The 27,978-nt window shown below is 35.6% G+C and overlaps 1 protein-coding gene across 4 annotated transcripts in view; it reads left to right on the top strand.

Annotated features, from left to right (window-relative positions):
* The window catches only part of LOC141457218 (lachesin-like), a 492,403-nt gene that overhangs the window by 43,748 nt on the left and 420,677 nt on the right, over window positions 1–27,978 (top strand). For all 4 annotated transcript variants that reach the window (XM_074133882.1, XM_074133879.1, XM_074133883.1 and 1 more), the window contains exon 2: window positions 15,858–15,950. In XM_074133882.1, the coding sequence (XP_073989983.1) occupies window positions 15,872–15,950 (79 nt within the window). In that variant the 5' untranslated portion in view covers window positions 15,858–15,871. The remainder of the gene's footprint in view (window positions 1–15,857; window positions 15,951–27,978) is intronic.

The following is a 27,978-nucleotide window of genomic DNA, read 5'->3' as shown; positions in this document are numbered from 1 at the left end:
CAACCACTTATCATTTGGGTGGCTCCCACCGCACTTCTATTGGTAAGATAAAGGAAACATCCCACCAAATAGTATTCTTATTGTATTTTATTAAAATTTCGAGTTTTTATAGTTAATGGCAATTTTATATTTTTCACAACGAGTATACACGTCGAACGCACCGTAATAGAGATTTGGTTTGACGTGTATACACTTCAAACACGCTTAACTGGTTAACAGAGGTAATTCTAAAGTTTTTCTCAAAAAGGAAATTCTTAAACGGATTCTTCCCTTTAAACTTGGCCCATCAATTTTCTTCGAAACTGGATTTTCCAGCACTTGTAGCTCTATCACTTTTATGAAGTGAGGTTAGTACCGGCGGTAGGTAGCATACGTCAAGTTTACAGCTTAAACGACGTTTCAATGACGTTTAACTGCTAGCAAAGGAAATGAATATAGTTACAATGTTCTTTGCACTGAGGAAGAACTTCTTCGGACATTATTTCCTATTTGCTACTTCACATGGAAACTTGATTATAGTAATAGTACTGATACAGGATCTTTTACAACGAAGAGGTATCTACCAATTCTAAAAACTCATTACAGTGCTAACAGCATCTTGTTAACAATCAGCTTAAACCATTCTGTTGATCTCTTTGGAACACTGTAAACGGCCTTTCTCGATCTACAAGCCCAGTGCAGCCCGATCAAATCGCTGGAAGTGGGGACTAGTAGGAATATTTTATAAGTGTAGTTTTGTTATAACTAAAGTACGTTCCATCTTTGGGAAATGCAGGATCCATATGTAATCCGTAAAAATCTAAATGCAATTTTGTCAACATATGAAACCAATTTACACAACACTGATATAGCCAGACTATACTCCTCAAATTATAGCATTTATTACAGAAATATTCCTTTAAATATCTCGAATGATCAAAACTATCTTCTACTCTCTCTACCATTTCCTGTAACTAGTATATTGTTCCAACTCAGATCTTGCAGTAATTTCTCCATTAAAATCGTCCACAAAGCAATAGCCTATTTAATAAATCCTAACCAGATCTGTACACTTTGTAATCTCCATCAAAATGAAGATTTATTCCATTTATTCATTACCTGTCCACTTTATGAATGGATGAGAATAAAGTATCTTCCTCAATTATCAATCCCAACCACTATTAGCAGAGAGGAACAATTATTTCATTTACTGTCGCTGCAATCGAAATCCGACTGTTTAAACATTTATAATTATATTGTAAATGTAGTTATGTTGCGCTCATCAATGCTTAACGACTGATATAAGTTATAATGTAGTACTAAAATATTTAAGTTACAATTTAATTTAGAAGGTCAATTTTCATTTGTTATGATTATTTTATATTATGTAATTTTTTATTTTTCTTTATTTAAATTATGTTTAATTTTTATCTTATATTATTTGTGAATGCAACTCCTGTACACCTTTTTGGTAAAAACAGAATAAAAAAAAAAAAAATAAATAAATAACTAAAGTACGTTTAGCAAAAAAATTTGAAAGTTACAACTTTAATAATAATAAATTAATTAATTTAATTAAAAATAAATAATAATTAAAAGTCGTCTGTGATTTTTTTTTTTTTAGCGGTTTTAGTATTTTAAAACCCACTAAGCGTTTCTGTTGGTAGAATTGCGCAATGAAAGCAATGTATTTCCTTTCATTTCCAAATCTTGTAAAATTACCCAGCATTATTGTGAAAATGTTCATCAGTTACGATCAATTAGAATAAACTTAAAAAAGATAGAACCTGGATCCTAACTTTACACTTATCTGGAGTTAATTAAGGATTTAAAATTTTTCTTAATTACAGATATTACGATTCTTAAACTGTAACCAAGTTATTGTAACATTCAATTACATTATTTGGTACCATTTACGGATAGAATTACTTTATAGTCACTAAAATTGTAGATGGGAGCTTTAAATGTGCATCCCATTCTAAAGTTTAACACTTATAATTAATTGAACGGTGACTTTATGACCTCTATTTGTTATTAGAACTGCGCAGCCATTAGTGCTTAAATTGGTTAATGATTCTCTTAAATTTAGAAATAACTTTAGACCATTATGAAAGCTTATTATAAATTTAATTGAAGATAATTATTTATTAAGAAATATTTTATGGTGGGAAAAATAAATAAATAATAAGATAAATGTCTAATGTGAAACACCCGCATGACTTTACCGTACCGCATGTTTCGCAATAAAATATTTGTTGAAAATAACAATAAACAGGAAATTTATATAGTACACAGTGTCCACTTCCGCTCCACAGATGTTTTTTCCAAATTTGTAATTTTATTTATATATTTATTTATTCTTTTAATATTACATAGGTGGGCAACAGGCAACGTTAAACAAAAACTTTTTGGTTTAAGGGAAGCGTAAAGGCCCCAGGAATACTCCCTAAAATCAAGTTGCACGACAAAAAATTAAAAAAAAAGAAGGAGTTACAGGTCTTTAACTAAGTAGACGGAATTAGCCTAGGAAAACTAGCTACGGTCTTTCAGGCTGAGCTTGTGAGGTTCTGTGCTGTCGGGATTGTTGGACGAGGAATAACTAATTCTAAGGCCGTGATTTTCTCGGACAGTCAGGCGGCTCTGCGAGCTATCGCTTCATACAAGGTCAATTTAAGGCTGGTATGGAACTGTTTGGGTGCTCAGAAGGAAATGCGGAACTGTTGTTGCCTGGTCATTCAGGACGTAAGGAAAACGAAGCGACAGACTTATTGGCCAGGGAAGGCTCTGCGTGGCACTTCGTCGGCCCGGAGCCCTATTTTTGGGGTCTCCAAGTGTCTTAAGATTGCGGCCATTAAACTATGGGTGCAGACTAGTTCTCAGGAGTGGTGGCTTGCCACCAGACGAAGGCGAAGGAGTTCATAACTGGCTATTCGCTAAGGCTGATTGCAGAATTAATCCTTTAAGGCCGCATGGGGCTATAAGGATAATTGTAGGCTTATTAACTGGCCACTGCAGGCTGCGGAAAACACATGCATCGCATGGGTCTGGCGGATGGTAGCCTCCTTTTGTAGGTTCTGTCAGGAAGAGGAGGAGGAGGAAACGGTACTGCACGTGTTCTGTCAGTGTGAGGGGCTTGTCTGGGCTAAGAATGTTACTTCTCAGGGGAGTGAAAAACCAAGGCCTGAGGAGCTTTACCCAAGAGTCGCTCTCCAGAATTAAGAGTCTGATTAAAAGGACGGGTCTGGAGGGCGTGCTCTACAGTTTGGGTGGGGGCACAATAGATCCAAAGGGGTCGCTGTGGCGTAGGCCTTAAGGGCCGCCATATTCTTAAGAATCTTATCTTATCTTATCTTAAGTAAATGGAAATCGTTACAGTTCTGCTTGATTTTTATTATTATTTTTTGTTTAAACTTACAGCCATCAGTTTAAATGCAAATCAAAATACTAGATAATACTGTACATTGAGACTTTAAAACGATAAAAGGTAAGAAGTCTGAGTCTTAGTTTTCATCAACTCCTGAAGAAGTTGAGTCTTTCATGTTTAGATCTAGATAATGGAGAGTTTTTAATATAGGTGTAACACCATGGCGACTTATAAGGTTTTCTTTAAGTGCCAATGTTTGTGAGAAAAAGAAATGGACGTCTGCAATGTGTCTAAATAAGTATAAACGGGTTTTTTATCTTTTTGCAAGCCACAGATTTTCTGTGGATGCGCTAAACCAAATTGAAGACTCTTCAGAGATAGTAGCCGGTTAAAGTTTTATTAAAACAAACAAAAATTGTCTTCTAAGAAAAGTGTGCCAACCAAAATAATCTAAACTTTAAAAAATTCAATAGATAATAAAGAAGTTCGGGTTGAAAGCGTTCGACTATCCGATAACGTAAAAAACGTAATTAAATTTATTCTAAAATCTGAATTTTTGTTCCAAGATCCACAAATGATTTAGAAACTCGCAGTTGTCTCCAAATATTGAATAATTATTCCAAGTTTAAAACCAAAATCCTCTAATTGATTTTCATTTCCTGCTAGCATATTTTCACATCAGATTTCTATTTTAAATCTGCAACCCATTGGAGGAGGGATGTGCCCCAAATGCAACCTCTCCAATACAAAATAAAAAATATACACCAAATGTTTTATTCAAATCCCAGCTCGATCCCAGAATAATCCCTAAAATACTTTTAAATCTAAATGTTAGCGCCCAGTTTATTTTCCACAGCTTTAGGTAAATGTTTAAATAAACCCCTATCACAAGGGCCTTTTTTTTTACTTCACCCAATTCTCTGTCCTACGTTATATTTAAAATAAAAGTAAAATACAATAATAATACAAAATAAAATGAAATTGAGCTTTAAAATCGCTTAAAATATTAGGAAAACATTATTTATTTATAAATAAACCCATCCAAACTCATTCAACCCATTTTTTCAAACAACACCCGCATTTTTGGTTAATTTATGTCCGGGTCTACAACGGCATGAACAGCTCGTTATACTCGCCTAGTTTCTGTCCGCTTTTTTGGTGAACACAAATAAGCATTCAAATATTAATTATAACATTTTTATAGGACAAATTTCACTTTTTGCATTACGAACACTCATTATACCAACGAATATTTTTTAGTAATGAACTAAAAATAAGAAATAAGACTCCCAGGAAAACGTAAAATACGACTCTGTGAAATGAACTGGGCATTGCCTAAAATAGGCAATATTAAGACATGTCTATCTAACTCTTAGACGGCTCTACGCTCATATGTCTAATAAAAAGTAGGACCCCTACTCAAGACAACAATAGTTTTGTAGATAATTGAAAACAAAGTACTGAGTCTTGGGGATGCACCGTGGTTCGTGAACAATGAGCAAATCTACAGGAAGTTAGGAATACCGGTGATAAAAGATTGTTCAGTCAGGAAGGCACAAAATATTTATGATCTCACAGCTATGGCAGTTCAATAGACTATCGACTGGGACAGCCAGCCACTCCGTTGACAATTTAAATCTAAATTGCCAAAAGACTAATATAGTATGTGGATCCGATGTTTGCCTAAATACTGGGTACAGGACTTGGAGTGACTATAGCCAGAGGAATATATAACAGAAGGAAGGATTTCTGGTTTAAGGCAAAAATCAGGTACTTCAAGACTAGTTTTGGGTGACCTTTTTTCTCCACTTCTAGAATGTTTTAGATGAGCTTGGAGATGGCGAGCAGCTATGTCAGGATTACTACTATCGAAGAGGATATCCGTTAGTCTGTCTTTAAATTTTCTCTTCCTAGGAGCCACTTATAGCTCTCTCACAACCCGAAAATGAACAGCGTTGTCCGTAACCAAGGCTAGCAATGTAGCTTTAAGAATGCTTTTTATAAAAAGCTATCAGCAACAATATTGATGCATTTTAATAAAAATAAACATAAAACACTGTTTAAGTATGTTATAAAGTTTTAAAAAAAAGTAACGCCTACTTTTTCAGGCGGGGCTTAACGTCTAAACTACCAATTAGGTGTCGTGGACGGGGAGCGGAAGCTCATACTTAACTATAAACAATTTTTTCTAACAAATAAAAAGGTAGACATACGCAGGATCTCGAACTAGGAGATCTCCCACTTACATAGCCACACTTTTGACCACTACATCAACACCTGAATTTAATGGAAAACTACAAAATAAAAATCGCGTAATAAATAAATTAAAAATCAATTTTCAGGTTTTTCCTCAATTAATCTCAAGTTACTTTTTTAAACAAGTTTTCTCTTTACGTGTTTGCCGTAGTTGTTTCTTTTTTAAAATGCTTCGTTTTTCTCTCACTTTAGGCTCTTATCTAAATTACTTCTATCTTCCTTGAACTCTTTGTGTCATTGTCTACTTCTTCCAATGATCCTTTTCTCTTCCACCCCAATGGTCTTTTTGCTTTTCTTCTTGTTTTTCCGCTGCTTATCTCTTGACAACCATCAGCAATTACAGTATTTAGTAAAAAAGCAGATTTCCATTTTATTGATATCATAGCTATCATTTCCTTTTCAAAGATGAGAATAAGTAATGAATCGTTTACATCATCGTTTCCCTTCGGCGAAAAATTAACTTAAATCGTAATACACGTACTAAGCGGAAACAATTTCACCCGGTTTTTCTACCGGAAGTTGTTGGAAGTTTTCCCTTCATTTTAATCGGATAATTTTTTTTACATTCCTTTAAGGATCATTACTTCCTGAAGGTCGCCTAAAAATATATTTCCGTTCTACGAAAGTAAATGTGCATTTTGAACATTTAATTCATATGCTTTTTGCAGCTCCTGTCTTAGCTATCAGAGGTTTCTGAACCCTCATACTTGAAACTTTAAGGGAAATCATTATTCGAAAAACTGTGCTCGAAAATTTGGTGCATTTGAATGCGTTCCACCATTTAGCAAATCTTAACCTTCCTCGTGTAAGGTCAAATCACTAGTAAGGTGACCTATACTACAAGGAAGGTAACCTATACTACAAAAGAACAACAACATTTACAGTACCATCAACAATGATAATTTCCCATTTCCCCAAATACATATTTGTGTTTGGAAATTCTACATACATATATATCATGCGAAAACCCCATGCACGCAATTGGGCCATTACATCATTTGGGTCGATATCAACAATAATCAGAATATGCTACTTGTACTGAGTTCACATAACAAATAGCGTCTACTAGTAATTTTACCATTATAACCGGGTGAATTCTAAAAATGCCTTTCGTTTTCTTGAAATTTCTTCATACTTGGCTGTTTTACTAAATATTTAGTTCAATTAAGTATTTTCTATAAATGAGGATAGTAAAGATTATGCTTGTTTTCAAAACTTTGGCTTACTTAATACGATTAATCATTTGCCGATATCAACCATGAAACTACAAAACAAGAAATGAGCCGTTTTAATTGAGAAAAAGATTTAATGACCTTGAGAACAAAGCACTTAAACGTTTTCTCTTTGGTGCTGCACTGTTCTATCGAGATTAAAAGGAACAAGCTAGCTTCCAAAGCCGATAGATGATCTAAAGCAATAGAAGAAAGTCTACTACATCTTGATATAAGAAAGACCTTAAGAATGTTGATAGAATCATTTCGCTGGGGTACCTAAAGCATAAGGAAAGATGGACATGAGTAAAGAAGTGAATTGAAGACAGTAATCTTGGCAACAATTCATACGATGTATCCTAAACCTAGTGTATCAGCCGAGGGACTAACCTCATCGTGGAATTGGAAGTCTATACTCTATTTTTTCCGATTTACTAGACAATTGCAAGATCATGTCAAATTTGAGGTAATACGAGTATACCTCTCTTAGAAAGATACAAGCTAAAGATTTGCCTGAAACTGGAGCAAACAGCGATACAATTATTTCATTGAGCATGCTAATAACAAGATTAATGAGTGGCAAGCACTCAGTTTGGCCAAGAATATAACCGTGCAGTAGGTACCCGAATATTTCGTAGTCTAGAAAATGAAACAGCCCAAAAAAAAAATAATAATAATACTGTGACTTTGTCATGGACACGGCCGTGTGTTGACGTGAATACGTTTACGTAACGGGTTATATTTTTTATATAGAATATTTTTATCTATGTATTTAGGATGAAATCAAGGAAACAAATAATTACTGTGTTACAATATAACTTTATTAATTATACGAGGGTCGTTTGAAAAGTCCGTGCAAAGTCAGAGAGATAGCACTACTGGCGCGTATCGACGTTATGTTTAGTTAGTAGCATCTCTTGGAAGAACACACACCAAGTTTCAGCCAGATCGGTCTATTTCTTTGTGTTAGGCATTCGTTTGAATCGAGGAAGTCGAGTGATTTTCAAATCGTGTGAAGTGTTGCAAGGACGGTTTGCAGCTGTTTCGTCACTGTGTATGAAACATGGATACATCACTACACTCCTGAGACCAAAGAACAATCTAAACAATGGGTTACCAAGGGGGAATCTGCGCCAAAAAAGGCGAAGACCGTTCCTTTGGCCGGATAGATTATGGCGACTGTCTTTTGGGATTCGCAAGGAATAATCCTCATCGACTATCTGGAAAAGGGTAAAACTATTACAGGTGCATATTATTCATCGTTATTAGACCGTTTGAAAACCGAGCTGCAAGAAAAACACCCACGATTGGCCCACAAAAAAGTCCTTTTCCATCACGACAACGCACCAGCTCACACCTCAGCAGTTGTGGTCGCAAAATTAATGGAAATAGGGTTCCAACTCGTTTCACATCCCCCCTATTCTCCAGACTTGGCTTCCTCGGACTACTATTTGTTCCCCAATATGAAGAAATGGCTGGCGGGAAAAAGATTCTATTCAAACGAGGCGGTGATTTCAGAAACGAATGGCTATTTTGCACACTTGGACAAATCCTATTATTCGGAAGGGATCAACAAACTAGAGCAGCGTTGGACGAAGTGTATAAGCCTAAAAGGAGACTATGTTGAAAAATAAAAAAGGTTTACCCCAAAAAATTAAGTAGTTTTTATTTTTGCACGGACTTTTCAAACGACCCTCGTAGGTCTGTGATACGAAAAGTATGACACAAATGGCATACAGATTTCTGGTAAACGTTAATTCAATATAGGTATTACCTAACGTTGTTGGAGAAGTTTCACTATAAGAAAATTGAACTCGCTGAGCATGAAGTCGGGCAATGAGCGGTTTTGTGAGACATCAACATTAAAGTCTCCAACTATCATAATTAGTGTAGTAAGATCAGGATCGTAATCGGGTATAATTTTAGCGATGTTTTTGGAATATTTTAACAACGATCTTAACATAAAGAGTTTAATTTCTGCTAACGCTGTGCCCGGATGGATATACACACACCTGAATACGAATTTGAAGATGCCATTGGCCTTTTTCGTTTACTAGACAGACATCACCAGCTTTTGCGTCTTTCATTTCCAAATAAAATTTCCGAAATGTCAATGTTAACTCTATTACAATCAGTGAAGCTATTGATGTTGCGATATATGGCCACTCCACCGGCTAGAAGGCCAACAGTTCGACTCCCTGAGGAATGGTTTGGTGAAGGAAGCGTTATGTAGTGGTTATGAAAGTGGTTGATGCTTAATTCGTGTTCGGCTTGTAGCTAGTTTTTTTATTTGCAATACAAACTATTTATAGTAACATGTGTCTTCAGTAATTGCTTATGGTGTTACTTCACGCCATTACACTTTTTTGGGGAGGGGGAGATTGCCCTTTTTTTCAGAAAACAAACTATTCTTATTGATAGCATCTGACCTGTGATAGTGATAGATAGTAAATCTTCATTATAAATATGTACAATAAATACAGACATGAAGTGCCAATGTACAATATATTATAACCTTCATAACAATGGTATGTGGAAAGTTTATGATTTGAAGGATAAGAATGCCAGGGAAAAAGGATGGAAAAACCTGCAGCTAGTGTAGAAAGTTAGAGAAGAATGTGCTTTAGTCTTTTGTGTCTGGAGGGAATAGAAGGATCTGTAGGAGGCTATGTTGCAGCAGAGTGGATTTGGATGAGTCTAGGATGGAAAGGAGTTTGAGCATACGATTTTGGACATAGATGCAGTTTCCGTGGAGTGAGTCACTTTTATAGTGCGTCGTGGAGAGTCTGTCGCAATGTTGTCCTAGAGTTTCTTGATGTTGCTACTACAAGTCCAGGCTCCAGGTGGAGCAGGCGTAGAGCAACATCGTCCTAATGGCCAAAGGAGGAGTTTGTTGGGCACAGCCATTTTGGAGTCACGTGAGAGTAGAGGAAATAGCAGTCTTGTAGTCCAGTTTGCCTGCGTTTACTTTGTCCTGAACGTGTGCAGTGAAAGTCAGTTTGTTGTCCAAAGTTAGGCCTAGGTACTTAACGTGGGTAGGACCACGAAATCGGAGAATATCTGGAATAAACAAAAAAATTAAATAAAATAAAAATTGGTTTCCAGGTCTTAAAATTTTTCGAGAGCAAATTTAATGTTAGCGAAGCAACTGAATCTTAAGACTGTATAGACAGGACACGTGTCAGTTTTCTATAAATAATGGCGACATAGTTTCGAAGTACAGTAATTGTTAAAATAATAACTAGTCTTTTAATTATAGTCTTAATGAAGATCTAATTTCACCAGCCAGTATGGCGGATACCTCATTAACCTTTGTATGTTCAATGATAACAAAAAACCTAAAAAAAAACAAAAAAAAAACTTGTAATTATTGAATGAAAATGTCGCCTCATTAAGGAGAAACAGCGCCCTAAATCTTTAAGACTATATGTTTTTCTTTTCTTCATTTTCCACCATTAGCGTTTTATTATTTCTTGTTCCTCAATTCCGAACGAACCGCACTCGTGTGTGTTTTCCGGATCAACCATCAAACTTCTGTTTAATTTTTAATTTATTCTTTTTACCTTCCCCTCCGTTTGCAGAAGTGAGAATTGTGCTTCCGCATTTTTAATTTTTAAATTCAGTTTGTGCCTAAATCATGGATTAAAAATCAGTGATTTTTTTTAAGTAAGCGATAAGTAAATTCGTGGGTCTCAGTCAATTACTTGATATCTGATTATTACGCATCCTTTTTGGAGGGTTATTTCACCCCTTATTAGTGGAAGGGATCCCCACCGAGTTGCTTTTCATAGACCTTAAAAAGGCTTATGATAGCACACCCAGGTCACAGCTTTGACGCGCCCTTCAAACATCTGGTATCAGTGAATCTGTAATTCGCATTACGAAGAAGATTTACGTATGATGGGAATGTACGCACGGTAAGAGTGGGCTGGAGGATCTCTGAAGACTTTCCCCACAAGCAAAGGACTTCTTCAAGGTTGTTGCATGTCACCGGTCCTGTTTAAGATTTACCTCGACATGAGTTTGAAAGATTAGACCCAGGAAGTGTAGCAAAATGGGAATTCAAATCGGAGAAGGATTTTATACCTCTCTAACCTGCTCTTCACTGACGATCAGGTTCTGATTGCTCAAGATGAGGAAGATATTAATTACATGCTGAGAAAGTTGAGGGAAGAATATGCAAAGCGGGGGGGTCTAGAAATCAATTTTGACAAAACACCTGTTAATGAGTGTATGATCGATGGCCACAGGTTGGAAAAAGTACTGAACTTCAAGTACCTTGGTCCTTATCTCCAATTGGATGGCGAGTCGGATCTGGATACAGAAAAACGGGTGACTAGGCGAGAAAAGCTATTGGAATGTTAAACCCTATCTCATGGAGCAGCAATATCCAGATGAAGACCAAGCATCTAATATATAAATGCAATCGTCCAGAACATACTGCTCTATGCTGCGGAGACCTGGACGATTAGCAAGAAGTTACAGAAAAAACTAGCTGCGACAGAAATGGATTTCTGGAGACTTCTCGCACTGAGAAGAAGAAGAAATTCTGAAAGAAGAAGAATTGCAGAGAGAGAGAGTAAAATCTGTGCTAGAAGAAATTGATCGCAGGAAACTTGCTTGGTTCGGCCATCTGAAGAGAATGCCAGAGTACCCAAAGCAGTCCTAGAATGGAACCCTCCAGGCCGACGGAAAAGGGGGTAGACCCAGAAATAACTGGAGGAATGGAGTGGTAGGGATAATGATTGGTAAGGGACTCTGCGAGGAGGATGCAATGAACAGGGACGCAGTATTGAACAATGATTGGTCCGGTATAGGTGGTTTTTTTGTTGGATGGATGATCCTTGTTTTTCAATGTTTTGTTCTTTAAAAATTTATTTGTAATATTTATTCATTAGTGATGGCGTTCAGTAGGTTTGTTGGTATTTGGTATACAGTTTGTAAGACACAAAAGCAGTTGGTCTAAGGGACCCTCATAATTAAGGAAAACCCTTGAAAATAAAAAAAAATAGTGGAAAAATTGGAAGATTATTAAAAAAGAAGATTTTAAAAATTGATTTTGGGAAAAATGATAAAAAGAACAAGATTTTACTTAATTGGTAAACATTTCGATATGATATTTGTAATCGAACGTGTACTACGGCACAATGTATGGAGGTTTATAACCTACACAGATTATACACTCTATTCTGATGATTACTATAGCTGTTGTTGCCGGCTACCATATTAAATGAGTATTGATTTTCTTGTGGTTATACATTGCTTTTCAAGTTATTTGTTTTTGTTCTGTAATTAATGTTCTCGCAAAAATTTCGACCAGCTGTATCATCTGTATTTATTTATTGTTTTTGTTATTTTTTCCTTTTTATTTTTACCAACGAAACCAGGATTATCGGAGTTGAGCGTTTTAGCGCCGTCAGGGGCCAGATTAAGGTATTTCATATAATAACCAATTTTTTTAAAAGAATTAACCGGAAACAAAGCTCAACAAAAATGTTCCAAAATTTTTCATGAAATTAACAATTTGTGCGAGTGTGTTATTTTTTAAATAATTATTAAAATTATTTCTTTTTATTTAAAAAATGTAACTTCTTTATTCTGTTTACTGTATTTCCTTTAAGTTCTATTTATTTTTTATTTATCCACTTTTCTAGATGTTTCGAGTTGATTCTTGAAGTTAAAGTCTGAGGGTTCTGTAAACCCAAATTAGTGAACATATCGACCATCACTGAGACCCTATGGGTTTAGGGTGACAGTGTAAATGTTGTTCGTACTGTTAGGCTGGAAAACCCGCAGGGACGCTAAGGGGCAAATTTTTGTTAGGGTAAAAGTGTTACAGTTAGATAATGATAGTCAATTATTCGTCCGAATGATTATACCATTTCTGGGCTCAAATAAAATAAGAAAATTAATGAAATGAAAACAAAAAAATCTGCACCCGATCTTACTTTAAGGAAGCATGATCGCAATTACCACCGCTTTTCCGATATAGTTTCCCATTGTCATGCTGCCAGGAAAATTAAAAAAAAAATGTCCTTTTGATAAGTTCACTACTGAGATGCATCATTTTAAAGAAACTGTCACTAAAGTAAGTCATCTTGGTTCTGCCAGCCCAACCTCGCTGAGCTTCTGATTTGAAAACATTAGCAATTTATACTACATGAAGCTAAAGAAATTAACGTATAACGATTTAATCTTAATAAATTTGATAATTATAATTTGTAAGAACAATAGTAAAGAGTGCGATTGTAAACTGAATGTCTGGGATCAAAAATAAAAGGTTACACCACTGACTGATTGTAAACAATAGAGCATTAACCTCCCCCCAAAATGTACGAGCCGACATTTCCTTTGTCCACCAGAGCCACTGAAAAGGGCACACATCCTTGACTAAATATTTAGCGATTGAATGAACAATAGCTCACGTCCCGACAAATCCAATGTTTAAATGATGAAACTATTTAATGAATAACCAAATAAGTTGATTAAAGTCCTGATTATCGACGGGACAAAACTTAAGGTACTCATTGAGAGTGCTCTTGGGAGATATGCCACCGTCTTTCAGGCCGAGGTTTTTTGCCATTAAAGCTTGCGCTGGGGAAAATCTGCGAATGAATCTTAGAAATAGGGAGATTTACATTTTTTCGGGCAGTCAAGCGGCACTGAAGGCCCTCTCTTCCTTCAGAACTACCTCTTCCCTGGTCTGGGAGTGTAAAAAGGCTCTAGATCAACTGGCTCGGCACAATAAAGTCCGACTTGAGTGGGTGCCGGGCCATGTGGGGATTGAGGGGAATGAAATAGCTGATCACTTGGCCAGGAATGGAGCTAGTACTCCCTTCATTGGCCCAGAACCAGTCCTGGGGATTACTAGGGGTGCAGTACGTGAGGCTCTCAGAGACTGGGTGAACATGAAAAGTACTGGGTGATGCTTCCTGGGGTCAAACACAGCAAGAGGGTTATGCCCTTGTTGTGCAAACAAAAAACCAAAGTGACTCTAGGTTTGGGCAGGAATCAGATCACTCTGATTACAGGCCTATTCACAGGGCACGGAAGGTTCAGGAACCACCTGCACAAGGTAGGGCTTATTAGCTCGGAACCGATGTGCAGATTGTGGTCAGCAAGAGGAAGAAACGGCCTCTCGCCTGTTATTCGATTGCTTTGCAATCGAGCGGCTGCGCTACGATATCTTTGGAACTTTGAGACCAGAAGAGATTGTGGCGCAGAAGGAACTGGTAGGGAAAGTCCTCAACCTTCTTAGAAGGGGAGGTTTCATTTCCTAGACTTAAAGGGGAAGGAACAATAAGCCTCTTGGGGTCTGCAGTGCCGTGAGCCATGGGTCCCGTCCCGCCGTGTAAATCTAATCTAATAGACGGGACAAAGTAATGATAAGTGCTGCATCTTATAAATAAAAGCAATACTAAAAAGTTGCCGTTCAGAAGATTGTCTTCACTTGGTTTTCTTTAATTTTCTAATCATTAACTCCCAACTCGCCAATTTGTACTTTTTAAAAAATAAATTCAACAAGGATTTTCTTTCTAAATTGAAACTTCAAAAGTAACAACTTGGAACATTAAGTTATAAAGGAGTCCCCAAACCAGCTCTTTTGACAGGAGGCGAGTGTGAAATCCTTTTTGAAGTCTTCATAAATATTTGAACAGGCTTCCTGGGGGAACTAATTATACAAATTACTAAATATAATTTTGTTAAAAATTAAGATAATTTGTTGTCCTCTCGTGTAACTTCTTTTTTTAATCGATTTTATTTTTTAGAGGGATTTTAAAGAAAGAAAGGAATGCTCTTGCTTCGAATTTAGGGATAAAATTTGAATTCTTCTCATTTTCCTTGTCTAAAAGAGGAAGTATCACGATCCAATTTTCACTGGGCATACTGCAGGAACCCATGGGGTATATATAAACCAAATTAATAAAGAAAACAATATGGAGGGGAGAGATTAGCTGGATTCCTGAGAGCGTCCAGCAGCCGGTGCACTGAAAAAAGCTCCAGGCACCGATGACCTTAGATGTTGGCGTGAAAAGAAACAAATATTACACAAATTAGCCAGCTCAAGAGGTGCATTTGTAACAAACACCTGTGAGTTTACATCAAATCTGAGTGTAACGTCTTTTTTTTTTTTTTGAAACTTAGACTCAAATCAAAAATTAATCTCCCTCACCCGCCAAATCTTCACCAAGTCTCAGACAGTGAAATAATATTTAAATAGACCACACAATTGACTTTCAAAAAATATGGGCCTAACTAAATTAATTAATTCTGCGGCCTACCTTTTAATTCAGCTGCAGATTGAGATGTGTACCAATCTCTTGCAAGATACATAACCATCGATGTTTTCTTCTACTCTTCCAGCTGTTTTAATCACTCCAAAACATAACGCAAACAATTTTACAGCACATTCTAACTGTATAGCAGAATTTGAAAACTACTCGAATTAATTTATAAAATATTTAAAATATTTTTTATAAATACTAATGTTAAAGAGCACTTCCGTAATTTTAACACTTCCGTAATTTTAACACTCCCGTAATTTTAACACTTCCAGCCAATCTGCAAAACAGAAAAAGAAAATATTAGTTTTCTGGGAGATACACTCAAAAACTTATCCATAAGTAAAAGTAAAGTAAAGTAATTGCCTATTTTTTTAAGCAGGCTTTACGTCCAACTACCAATTAGGTGTCGTGGACGGGGGCGACCAGCAAACATACTCGTACTTTACTGTAAATTTCTTTTATTAACCTCTAAATAAAATCCAAGGCCTCTAGACCGGGGAATCGAACCCAGTACCACAATGCATATTAGCTTTGCAGGTGTCGCGAAACTTATCCATAAAAGTCTATCTAAATCTTCAGACAATGAAACGAACTGAGTTTAAGATGGTTATGTCAAAGATCTTAGTCCTAAAGTAGACGTCAAAATTTTTTTAGCTCAATTTAAACGAATGTGTTTTGATGTGGAAGGCTAAATTTAATCAGGACTAATATTTTTTTTTTTTTGCGCTTTTGTAAACATTTAATAATTTTATTTTTTTGCAGGTGTTTAACGGTAAATGTTACGCTGTTGTCCGACCATGGAAATTACAGCCATCACCATCCTCATCCTATTCTTCCAATGGGATCCCACATCCGGTGAGTCGAGTTTTTTGATTTTTTCTTTTCCAGGAACCAGAAAATTGTTATAAAACCAAAGAGCTTATATTTTCCAGCACCGAGTTTTCACGATTTAAGTTATTTCCAGAAGAAAAACCAGAAAATAAATTGATCGTTAAAATCGTTAGCCGCAAGTTACGAAAACAGTTGCGTCACAAATTGATTAATATTTAATTTTATTGTAAACTAACACAGGGCCCCAGCAAAGGCTTCATTCCGTTACATTAATTTGACTAAGAACGAATTACAGAGGCACTTTTGCCAGCTGAAAATGAAACTGCATGAAGCAAAGGATTAGTTTGCTATAATGTTACGCACAAGTTCCTTCCTAACTTTACGCTAACTTGTTGGCTTTACTGTTATTGTAATAGTATTTGTAATGCTAAGCTTTAAAGCTGTTATTTAAATAGGCATTACGTTCTAAAAACAAAAAAAAATAAAATAAAAAAGGGTGATTTAGTTAGGAAAGCATCATGTAATAAAATGCTAGCCTCTAGGGAATGAACGTTGAAGGGAGCGAGCCAGTACTTGTTACTGCCTGTGGTCAACAGTAAAGAAACGAAGGACGAAAAGGGCGTCACCCGGCGCACTGGCGGAGACTAAGGGCTCATTCGAAGAATGTGTATTGTTTCTACAATACCCAGCACCAGAGAAGGGAGAGGTTTTGTAGTTTTGGTTGAGCTAGTATGTTGAAGGGTAGTACTAGCCCTTCGTACTTATATATATATATACATTCAAAAGGTCCTTGCTCTATTGTTTAGGCTTTGCTCAACCAAGGACATCTCCTCTGAGAGTCACCAACTGTTTCAGTCGCCTTAGGTCTTGCTTTAGTTCTTTTCCAGCAAGGATTTCTCAGAAAAGGAGGGGTGGAGAAAAAAAAATTAGTCTAGTCAGAAGATTTAACTAAGAAATTAAGTACCAAGAGTTATTGTTGCATAAACAAAAAATTAAGCATTAAACTTTAAGCAGCATTTCATAACGTAGGTTCTGGTGATTGTTTTGTGACATGGAATGATAAAGGCAGTTTACTGTAATTAGATTCTAACAAAGTAAATTCAAGACTGTCCTGATACCATGTGGTCCTCCTGAAGAGAATTAATCACAAATAGTAAGTTATCGTCTTCAGATAACTACAAATTCAATTTACCCAAAAACCTCTTTTGAACTTCCGTTCTAGGAAAAATTAAAATAGAAAATAATATCACTTTTCAAATTTCATTATTTCAAAATTCTTACTTTAAATGTTCTTAACATATTTACCAGGTTTTTTTTTTAAATTTTTTAAATTTGTTTACATATTTATTTTGCAACTGTATCCAATACAACAAGCAAAAGAGATGAGAGATAAGGATAGCACTAATACACATGCACGTATGTAATATGTACATACTGTTATGGCGGGAACAACAGGTAGGAAAAGGTTATGAACGCTAGAGAAGGTTTTTTGTATTGTTTTGAGTACTGTATGCAATTTGTATTTGTATTTGTTTAGTCTTTTAAATAAAGATTTTGTCAAGTATTCGTATTATTTGGTATAATAATATAACAATTGGGGGCCGCTCCGAAACAGAAAATTGTTTTTACAAAGTCCATTTGTTTGTTTGGTGAGTACAATTTCAGTAACTATGCCTTTTGATTTGTTAAAATTTCAAACTTCACCTTCTTTGGAGATGTTAAATACTGCGAAAAAAGATGATTTGATAAATATTGTAAATCTTTTTGAAATTCCTTTGGTTAAATCATCAATGAAAAAGTGTGAAATTAAGGATAGGTTAATACAATTTTTTCTTGATAAAAATATATTTGAAATTAATACTACAGAAAGTGTTGATCACGAAAGTACTTTTAGTGAATTAGATTGTTCGAATAAAGAGAGATTAGAACTTTGTCGTCTGCAGGTTGAACTCGAAAGAGAAAAAATTCATTTAAGATTAAAAGAATTAGAATTTGCTCAAAGCAAAAACAATAACACTTGTAATAATAATTTTTTTGATATTGCCAGAAACATTAAATTGGTACCTTCCTTTCAAGAACAACATGTAGACAAATATTTTTTACATTTTGAGAAAATAGCTTGTAGTCTAGGTTGGCCTCAACAGTATTGGACGATGCTATTGCAAAGCGTGTTTACGGGGAAAGCTCGCGAAGTTTATACGCAACTCTCTATAGAACAAAGCTCTTCTTATCCAGTCGTTAAAGATTTTATCCTTAAGGCTTATGAATTAGTTCCTGAAGCGTACAGACAAAAATTTAGGGGTTTTACTAAAAGTAGTGAAGAGAGTTTTATAGAGTTCGCAAGAGAAAAAGAGCAATTGTTTGACAGATGGTGTGTTTCAACAGGTGTTGAACGTAATTTTGATAAGTTGAAACAACTTGTACTAATGGAGGAATTCAAATCATGTGTTAGTAAACAAATTCGTTTATTCTTGGAGGAAAAACAAGTTGTGGACTTGGAAACAGCTGCCAAACTGGCAGAAGAATATGTACTAACACATACTCAAAATGACAATGTGAAAGGTTTTGCTAGCCCTAGTATTAATTTAGCATTTAAACGGGACAATCCAGTGCGAACTGGGGGGCGCAATCAGGGTGCATTTCCTCAATTTACTTGTAATTACTGCAAAAAGCCAGGACATTTTCTCGCTGAGTGTTATAAATTAAAAAGAAAAAATTCTTTAGATAATCCAAAGCCATCCGGGGTTGTGTTTAGTGACTCTGCGAAAATTTTATCGGATCCAATGGAAACATACAAACCCTTTTTGTCACAAGGAACGGTATCCTCTCAAATAGATGGCACTGACTGTGTGCAGATAACAATTTTGAGGGACACCGGAGCCTCACAATCGCTTCTCTTAGCCAATGCCCTCCCCGCTTTTCAGAATAACCAAGCTTCTGTGCTCATGCAAGGTGTGTCCGGCGAATATTTAACAGTCCCGCTTCGTACTGTGCATTTGTGGTCAAACTTAGTCCAAGGTGAGGTGAATGTTGGTATAATTAACTCTCTGCCTTTTGCAGGCGTGCATTTGCTTTTAGGCAACGACTTAGCCGGCGGAACAGTGATACCGAATCCGATATTGGTACACAATCCGGAAACAAATACCAGACTTAATGAGTGTGGGGAACATGATTCTGCCGCGTTTCCCTCTTGTGTAGTTACGCGAAGTATGAGCAAACAGAGAGAGGAAAACGACCAACAAGATTACCACTTGTCCGATACATTATTAGGAGACTTATTGCAGTCCTGTTCTCCTCTTGTAAGTGAGGATTTCGCTCAAATGCAACAAGATGATCAAGAGATTTCAAAAGTAAAAGAGGAGGCGTTGAGCGAGGAGGAGATCATTCAAGAGAAAATGGAAATCCGGGTTGATACCCATTCTCATGATAGAATAGATAAAGTCCTTGCTTTACTTCCTGTTCGTAGAAATTCTTTAAAAGCAAGTTATATGAGCCCCTGTACTGTTGAGACCAAACTTAGTGATGTAAATTATGTAATCAATACATCAGATAGGAGGGAAAATAAACTATTGTGCCATATGCTAGAAAGGTATGAAGAAAGAAGCACTTCGCAAAAACCACCGAGGCCTGTTTTTATGGTAAATACTACAGATGAAAGGGGCCAATGTGAAGATATCGAACAGGGAAAATTTACACCATTCCAATTAAATAATTCTACCATCCTACACCACTTGGATGAAAAATCTCTTTACCTTGAAGAATCTCAAAGAACTCGAATAAAGCAACTGATCTTGAAAAATCAACATCTATTTTCTGACACCCCCACACGCAGCAATATGATTGATCATGATATAGTAGTCACGAATACTACTCCAATTAGACAACATCCTTACAGGATAAGGACTACCACCTTGTTGTGTCCCATTTGGAAGAAAAGGAAGAAACGGACAATGTTTTTGCGGACACTCTTTTCAGAGTTCACAGCTAAATATTTTGTACTTTGTCATTTATACTTGTAAGTGATTTCTTGTTATACATAGGAAAGGAATTAAATAATTAATTAAATTGATTATATTAAATTAAATGATTAAAAATAAGAATAGAATTGAGGTATTGTACTCACATAAACAAACAACAACAACAAAAAAAATATGTAATCGTTGATGGTCAAAATTTTGAAGGTGGGAAGTGTTATGGCGGGAACAACAGGTAGGAAAAGGTTATGAACGCTAGAGAAGGTTTTTTGTATTGTTTTGAGTACTGTATGCAATTTGTATTTGTATTTGTTTAGTCTTTTAAATAAAGATTTTGTCAAGTATTCGTATTATTTGGTATAATAATATAACAATACATACACGCGCACATGCATGTGCGTCAAGAGGCGTGAGTGAAGTGAACGACTACCATCCAGTGATGGAAGCCGTTAGTTCGCCAAGATGGCAAGCTTACACAGCAACCATCCTAGGAGGTCGGCGTTATATGTTGAGATGATTGCGTGGCCACCGCCGCTTCAATCTGCGGAATTTGAGATTTGAAGGAAGTGTTGGTAGTAGACATGTTGTGGAACATAGGGTTGTAGCGACTGTGTAGATTTGAGTGGAGTTTTATGTATCGAGGATTGGGGCTATTTCCAGAGACGAGAGGAATATTTAGATCAGAGTGTTATATAGTATGATTGGAGACGTAGAAGGGGGCGTTAGCTATTGTTCTTAGAATTTTATAGACTGTAAGGTTTGAAGTCGGTTGATGTTCGATCTTCTGGCGCTTCCGTAGAGTTGTATTCCGTACGTCCAATATTGGGGCAAGTGGGGCGGTACATAGTGTCGGTTTGTTTGTCAGCCCAGGGGTTAAACATAATTTATTTAATTTTAATAGAATAATTTAAACAATGGCCCAGTGATAGGAAAGTATAAACATTTTCTAAAAAAAGAGGCTACGAAATAAAATTTAGTAAAATGTATAATATAAAGGAAAAGCTTTAAGTTTTCATTAAACTTCCACTAAGAAAAGAAAAGGATATAGACCCATTTTCCTTCACCACTTTAAACTCGGTCCTTTGCCTTCTCATTTTTCTTCTTTTTTCATTTGTAAACGTTATTTTATGTTAAAATAATACAAATATACAAAGGAAAATGGCCCCGCCAAGGAGATCATGTTTAATTTTTCATTATTTTATTTTTGTCCCAACAACCATTTTCTTGAATATAAGAAGAAAAAAATAAATGAAATAAAAATAAAAACACCGTATCTTGTTCTTTTGTTTATCTGATTTTCATCTTTAGAGAATTGTATTTCATTCGCAGTTTTGTTGCTTGGATATTGAGGAGGCTGGCCGAGAGGATGGGAAACGGAGGAAGGAGGTGAATGTAGCTAGTGAAGGAAAAGCCCAAAATACAAAAGATATTTTCATCTTTAATTTGTTAATTTCTTTTTCTCTTTTATTTTCAGATGAGAAAAAGAAAAGATTGAAAAAAGAATTTAAAACTTTTGAGATATTAAAAAGATAATTGAGGGAGTAATGAAAATTTTTAGATTAGAAAATTTTTTCCAGTTTTTTGTTTTATAACTCTCTTATTGTTCCAAAGAAAAACCGGATTTATGTAATATTTTCAAAAATTGAGTTTTTTTTTAGAAAATTATATAAGTTTTTTTAGATTTCTTTAAAGCTCGCATGCTATCTATATTTAAATTAGGTATTCTCAAACTTATTTTGGTTGACGCCACGCGGTAGGCGAGCGGTTAAGATACTAGACCCGCAAAGCTAAGATGTATTGTTGGTTTAGTGGGTTCTACTCCCTGGTCTCTAGGCCTTGGATTTTATTTAATGGTTAATAAAAGAAATTTATAGTAAAGTATGTTAGACGGTTATAGGCTAGACCCGCAAAGCTAAGTTGTATTGTTGGTTTAGCGGGTTCGATTCCCGGTCTTAGGCATTGGATTTTATTTAATGGTTAATGTGGAGGAATTTATAGAAAAGTATGTTTGCTAGTCGCCTCCGTCCAGTTTACCTAAGTTGGGCGTAAAGCACGGCTGAAAAAAAATAGGCGATTACTTTACTTCTTTTTTTGTCCTTACTTTACAAACTTATTTTGGCAGCGAATGTACTCCCAGTACCTGCAAAGGAACCGGCGGAAGTTAATCTTTTGACTTGAAAACCTAATTTTATTTATTTAATTCTTTTTTTTTAATGCACGTTTCCGGACTTTTTTTCTTTTGTTACAGAATAACTGTACATCACCAGATACGTAGTGAGCTATAAGATATAAGAAGCTGCTAGGAATAGTAAATAAGGATTGACAGTTGGATTCGAATCCACGATCTCCGCGACAAAATCAAGTATGCTCTGAACTAATCACTTCCCGTGAAAACGTATCTACAGTTGGAAGGGAAATGCGTCCAAATGATCCACAGGAGTTTTTTTGGGGGGGGTCGAAGTAATTTTCAAATTTCCAAAATGAGGTTCAAAATTAACCAAAAGTGGGTCTGGGATTTGTATCAAATTTCGAAGAGGAGGGATAAAAGTTTTGTGCTTGTGTCGTTCGACATTTAAGGAGGGTTAGAAGTCTCGAACCCTTTATTTTCTACATTAAGGGATATGGCACTGTCCATGAACAGTTTCTTTGAGATTAATTATCCAATATACAATGAACTTCTATCTTGTTTTTAAGGAGATTGTGGTTACAATTTATTTTCTGCTGTATCTTAAACATTTCAGAAAAACAAGAAAATTAGATTTGGGAAAAATATATACCATTTTCTTTGAAATTTTATTATAATATGCGTGAACAACGTACAATCCAGTATTTCAACAAATCGTGCACGAATGCTTAAATCTCTTCTTTTGTTTCTGAAAGCTCCTTTACGTAAATTGCAATCGGAGAATTTTAAGCAAGAGTTCACACCAGAATGTTTAATATTTAAATAAAAAGAAAAGAAAAACGAATATATCACATTTTGAGAGGACAGGAGATGTGACATAAAATTGTAACGAAGTTTATCAAAAATTCATTTCCACAGCATCTATCTCTTTGCTGGCAACTTTTAAAATAACCCCCACCCCACACACATACACACTGCAGGAGCTTAATGAGTTCGCAGCATTTCAATTAAAGCTTATAACGCGAGATCAAAATTTTAATGAGATGGATAAAAAAAGGGTCCATTTCTGTTTGCCCTCACTAACATATTCAATATTAGGCTTTCATAAATATGATGTGCAATGAGTTACAGCTTTTAGATCAAAGTTATTCCGAACAAACTTTTCCAAATATTACAGGAAATGATTAAGAAAATATCATTCAGTAAAGAAAATTTCAATTTTTTATTTTTATTTTGGCCAACTAAATATCCGGTCCTCTGTTATCACCTAAACGACACATTAAAAAAAGACTTCCTACGTGTTACTTTTTTTTTTAAGTTGCGTACAAAAACACAAACACGCCCACACAGCCTCAAATTTGTAAAAACTGACTCATCAAACTCAGAAGACAAAAAAAAACGCATATTTCGTAGAACTACAAATTTAAAAAAAAAACTTCCCGAAATTAGCAAAGATGCTTCCGCTTTAGGTGAAATTGAGATAAAAAAAAATAAAAGACGTAAAATATAATTTTCTTTGTTTCTAGAAGGCACTTGTTGAAGAACTAACCCGCTTGAATTAGAATAAAGAAATTGACAATTTACAGAAAGTGTTTGGAGCTATTTTCATTTTATTTATGATATTAGAGATTCTGATCGCGTTTCCGGTCTATTTCTATGTCGCCATATTTTACTCAGACATTTTCAAGAAGCACTTTCATTTCTTAAACAGGTTATCAGATTTTTTTTTATCCAACAATTCTCTTATTTACTTGCCTTTATATATTACAATATATTATTTATCTTGAGCTATATATTTGAATTTAAGTAATGGCTCTTCTTTTTCAGGCTTTACTACGCCGAACTACTAAATTAAGTGTCATAGTCAATCGTATTTTACCATAAAATTCTCATATTAACCATTAAATAAAATCCAAGGCCCAGAAACAGGGAATCGAACCCACTAAACCAACAATACATAGTGACCAAACTGCTCGGCTATCAAGGCGTCTGCGGAAAGTAAATGCAACTTAAAAGGAATTAAGAATCCTCAGATACAAAGAGCAGTTGATAACCTCCTGGCTAACCTGGCTTGCGTGCCAGAGGAGGCACCTTTAAAGGCACAGTACATGCTTCACAAGTTGAGTAAAGTGCATTATTTGATAAATTAAGGAATAAGTTTGATCCTTTACATGAAAGATATTGATCACTTAAATATGTGGCAGGAGGTTTCCATTTTATTTTTTTTTTTTTTTTTGGTAATTAAACGCAACTCTCCCAAAATTACCAAATAATTATTAAACCTTCTTGTTTGTAACAGATGTAAAATTAATTTTTAGCCATTTTGTGTATGCTTGAGAACATCTAAAGCTCTTAACATTTGATTTTTCTTAGAAAAATCACTCGGAAAACGACTTATTTCCCGTTATTAAGAAAAATACTAGCTTTACTGCTTTGGCAATATTTTTTGTAGAAAGGGGATGAAAAAATACATAAAAATGACCTATCGCGTGCTCTTCTTTCTCTTTGATATCAAGTTAAAAAATTGAAATATGATTAATAAATACCAGATTTTGAAATGGCCTAGCACCTTTAATTTTGAAGATATCGAATTGCGGTTTCCGGTTTCTTTCATAACCTTTTATACTTTTTAAAACTGTATATATGAAAATGGGGTCAACTGCGAGCCCTCACTTTTGGTCGCGCGTCAGCCGCGTATGCGGGCAGGAATCTAAAATCAAGTCACATATTCTGCAACTAGTGGTGATGGGCAACAAATTTTTCCTCTACCATTTTTTGGTCAGTTCAACCGTTTAAGCATGAAATGCATTTGAGCCATCTTAAAATGAACACCCTGTATAGGCTGCAATAACATTTTCTCTCAGTAGAATCTGTGGTAGTGGAAGAGTAATGATTTGAGGCTGGTATTAATTTGGGAGGCTAGGACTGAATTAATTTTTATAGAGGGGTCCTTTTTAACAGCTGTTGTCCTCCATAAAGGATATCCTTTTTTTTTTTACTGGCTGTTCTACCAAATTGCACCATTTGTTGAGGTGTAAAAATTTTCTTTTAGTACTAGGAAATATTTCCTACCAAATTCAGCAAGTATTGTTTCCAATTATCTGGATCCAAACCAGATCTAAATCCCATTGAATACCAATGGGAATGTTGCTTTCAATACTACTGAAGAAACGCCTAGCATTACACTCCGAGATTTGAGGTTTGCTCAGATTGAGGAATATGAAAATATATCTCTTTTTCCACTTATTGTGTATACATATGTGTTATATATATATATTTATACATATGTATGTTTGTGTTATACAGTACGTAATACAGGGTTTATTGTTCATTTGTATAGCATAGTTTACTGCCCCTTTATAAGCAAACGGCCACATTTAAGGAAACAAGCATTTACTCGGATTAAACTACACAATAATGGAACCAGCGTTGAACCAGCAAATAAGGCATGCAAACTGCATGTTACACAGCATACATATACATACACATGTATGCATGCAATTCATGCCAACAGATCCAAACTAACACCTGTCAAACAGTAATACCCGATTGTATAAATCATTCACTTAGTTCTCACCTTTCTCTCTCACGCGGTTTACTTTCTCTCTCTCTTGTGGTTTATCCCCTCTTCTCTTGTAGTTTATCCCCACCCTCGCTCTCATGAGATTAACCTCTCTCTCTCTCTCTCCCACTTGTATTTTACATTTGCAGTTATCAATTATTCCATTTTAAAAATTATTCATTAAAAAACTTCAATTATTTAAGGTTATTTGCATCAATTATTATTTGCATACGGTACATATTAATGAGATTTTATGAGACCTTTGATTGGTTTAACTAAAACACTGTTTTTTGTTTTTTGTTTTTGTTAGATTAAAGCGCAACGATTTGTTCCGTTTTTAATTTGTCTTGTTCCATTGGTAGCATAGGTTTTTGCCATTTCCGATTACTGTTTTGAGGTTTTCTGGTTCTAGGAAAAGGGGTTTTCACGAGTGTGTGTGTGTGTGTGTGTCTCCAGTAATATCTCTAAAAATAATTAAAAAAAGTCTCTCCTCACAGTATTCCAAATACTGTAAAGTAGATCCCAGAAAACACTCGTATATGAGTGCATACAGGTTTACACACTCATTAATACGTCATTTCTTTTTCGCTCCCAACCCCTTTATCCTCCAGGATCAATATGACCCTTGGCCTTTTGAACTCTCTGGCCGTTCCACCAGCTGAAATCATAGTGAGCCTGCAAATCTTCAATCAACTTTTAGTGAATGCGCGCTTCAATAGCCTTATCACCTGCTTTCAGGACTAACTATCTTTTTAGACCCCCTTTCTAATCTTTTCCGCTCAATTTTTTTTTTTTTATTTCGTTTTACTTCCTCTTCCTGCGCTAAGAATAGTATAACGATCATGTCCAATTTCCGGTATCAAGTTTTCCCAGGAAATATCTGTTAAAAGATAAAAAAAAAAAAAGAAGGAAGTAACGCAGGAAGCGCCAACTTTTTATTTAGATTGGACCTTAGAAGATGACCAGAAATCTAGAGCGACCAAAACCTTAAAAGCGGAAATACTACTTTTTTGAGCGGATTTTCGATTTTTTTTTGGAGATTTTCTCAATAATGGCGCTTTCCTTTAAACTAAGTGAACATACCCTAAAAACAAAATCCTGTGTGAAGCTAATTTTTATTTCTTAGAAAAATATAGTAAAGTATGAGCTTCCAGGATACCTTATTGGCAGTTGGACGTTATGTCCCACCTGAGAAAATAGGCATTAACTTTATTATTATTATTTTTTTTTTATAAGTGTGACGTGAAAAAAGCGTATAAATTTCATATTAGAGGGAAATATACGAGGTGTGGCTATTAAATAACGAGACTGATACAGAAGAGCTATGCATGCGCCAAATCCTAACTATCCGACAGCTGTGCAGCGTAAAGCCTTCTCTTTCTATTGCACAGCGTCTCACGTGTTTGTAGAGAAATCGGTTTGACCGGAACCATGTAGTAGAGCAACGAATTGTCGTGAAATTTCAGATGAAACTGGGTAAAACCGCTACTGAAACTTATCTTTTATTAAAAGAAGTTTATGGCGATGAATGCTGTAACACGTGCGCAAGTTTTTGAGTGGTTCAAGCGTTTCCAAAATGACCGAAAAGACGTCGGAGATGATGATCGCCCAGGTCGCCCTTTCACGTCCAAAACCGATGAAAATATCGATTATAATTAATCAACATTACTACCGTGAGGTACTTGCTCAACTCCGTGAATGAGTAAGGAAAAAACGACCCGATTTGTGGAAGAACAAGTCACAAGGTTCTCGCCATCAAGACAATGCGCCGGCCCACAATGCATTGTCTGTCAAGACGACGTTTCTAGCCAAGTACAACATCCCAGCTTTTAGGCTATCCGCCTTATTCGCCTGATCTGACCCCATATGACTTTTGTCTGTTTCCTAAAGTCAAATCTGCATCAAAAGGAACACGATTTCAGTCCTCGTTGAGGCTGTGAAAGAAAAAGCGGCACGTGTCATGCAGGAGCTGACAGAAAAAGACTCAGCACTGTTTCGAACAATGGTAAATTCGCATGGAGCGTTGTAGGGATAGGGGAGGGATGGTATATTGAAGGTGATAATAACTAAATATGTATAAATTTAAAATAAAATGTTTTACAGCAATAGTCTCGTTATTTAACAGCCACATCTCGTAGAATATTTTCAACTATTGTAAGTCTAATGAAAATTGTAAAGACCTTTTTTTTTTGGATAAATTTTAAAATATTGAAAAACCATTGGCTGATTTTCGACTAAAACTTTATTCCGTCATTTCCTGTTGGCACTTAAGCGAAATATCAAATTTGTACATTCCACTTCCTGTTTTTAGCTACAGTAGACGTGAGTCTCTTGCGTGTGTGTTTGAGTGATCAAGAGCAAGAGAAAGAGAAAGAGAAAGCCAGGATTTGG

The sequence above is a fragment of the Rhodnius prolixus genome, unplaced genomic scaffold (genome assembly GCF_049639745.1).
Source record: "Rhodnius prolixus isolate KJV_2025 unplaced genomic scaffold, Rpr scaffold_10, whole genome shotgun sequence".
Lineage (NCBI taxonomy): Eukaryota > Metazoa > Arthropoda > Insecta > Hemiptera > Reduviidae > Rhodnius > Rhodnius prolixus.
The sequence above is the reverse complement of the archived record's forward strand: the minus strand, read 5'-3'. Positions and strand labels throughout refer to the sequence as shown.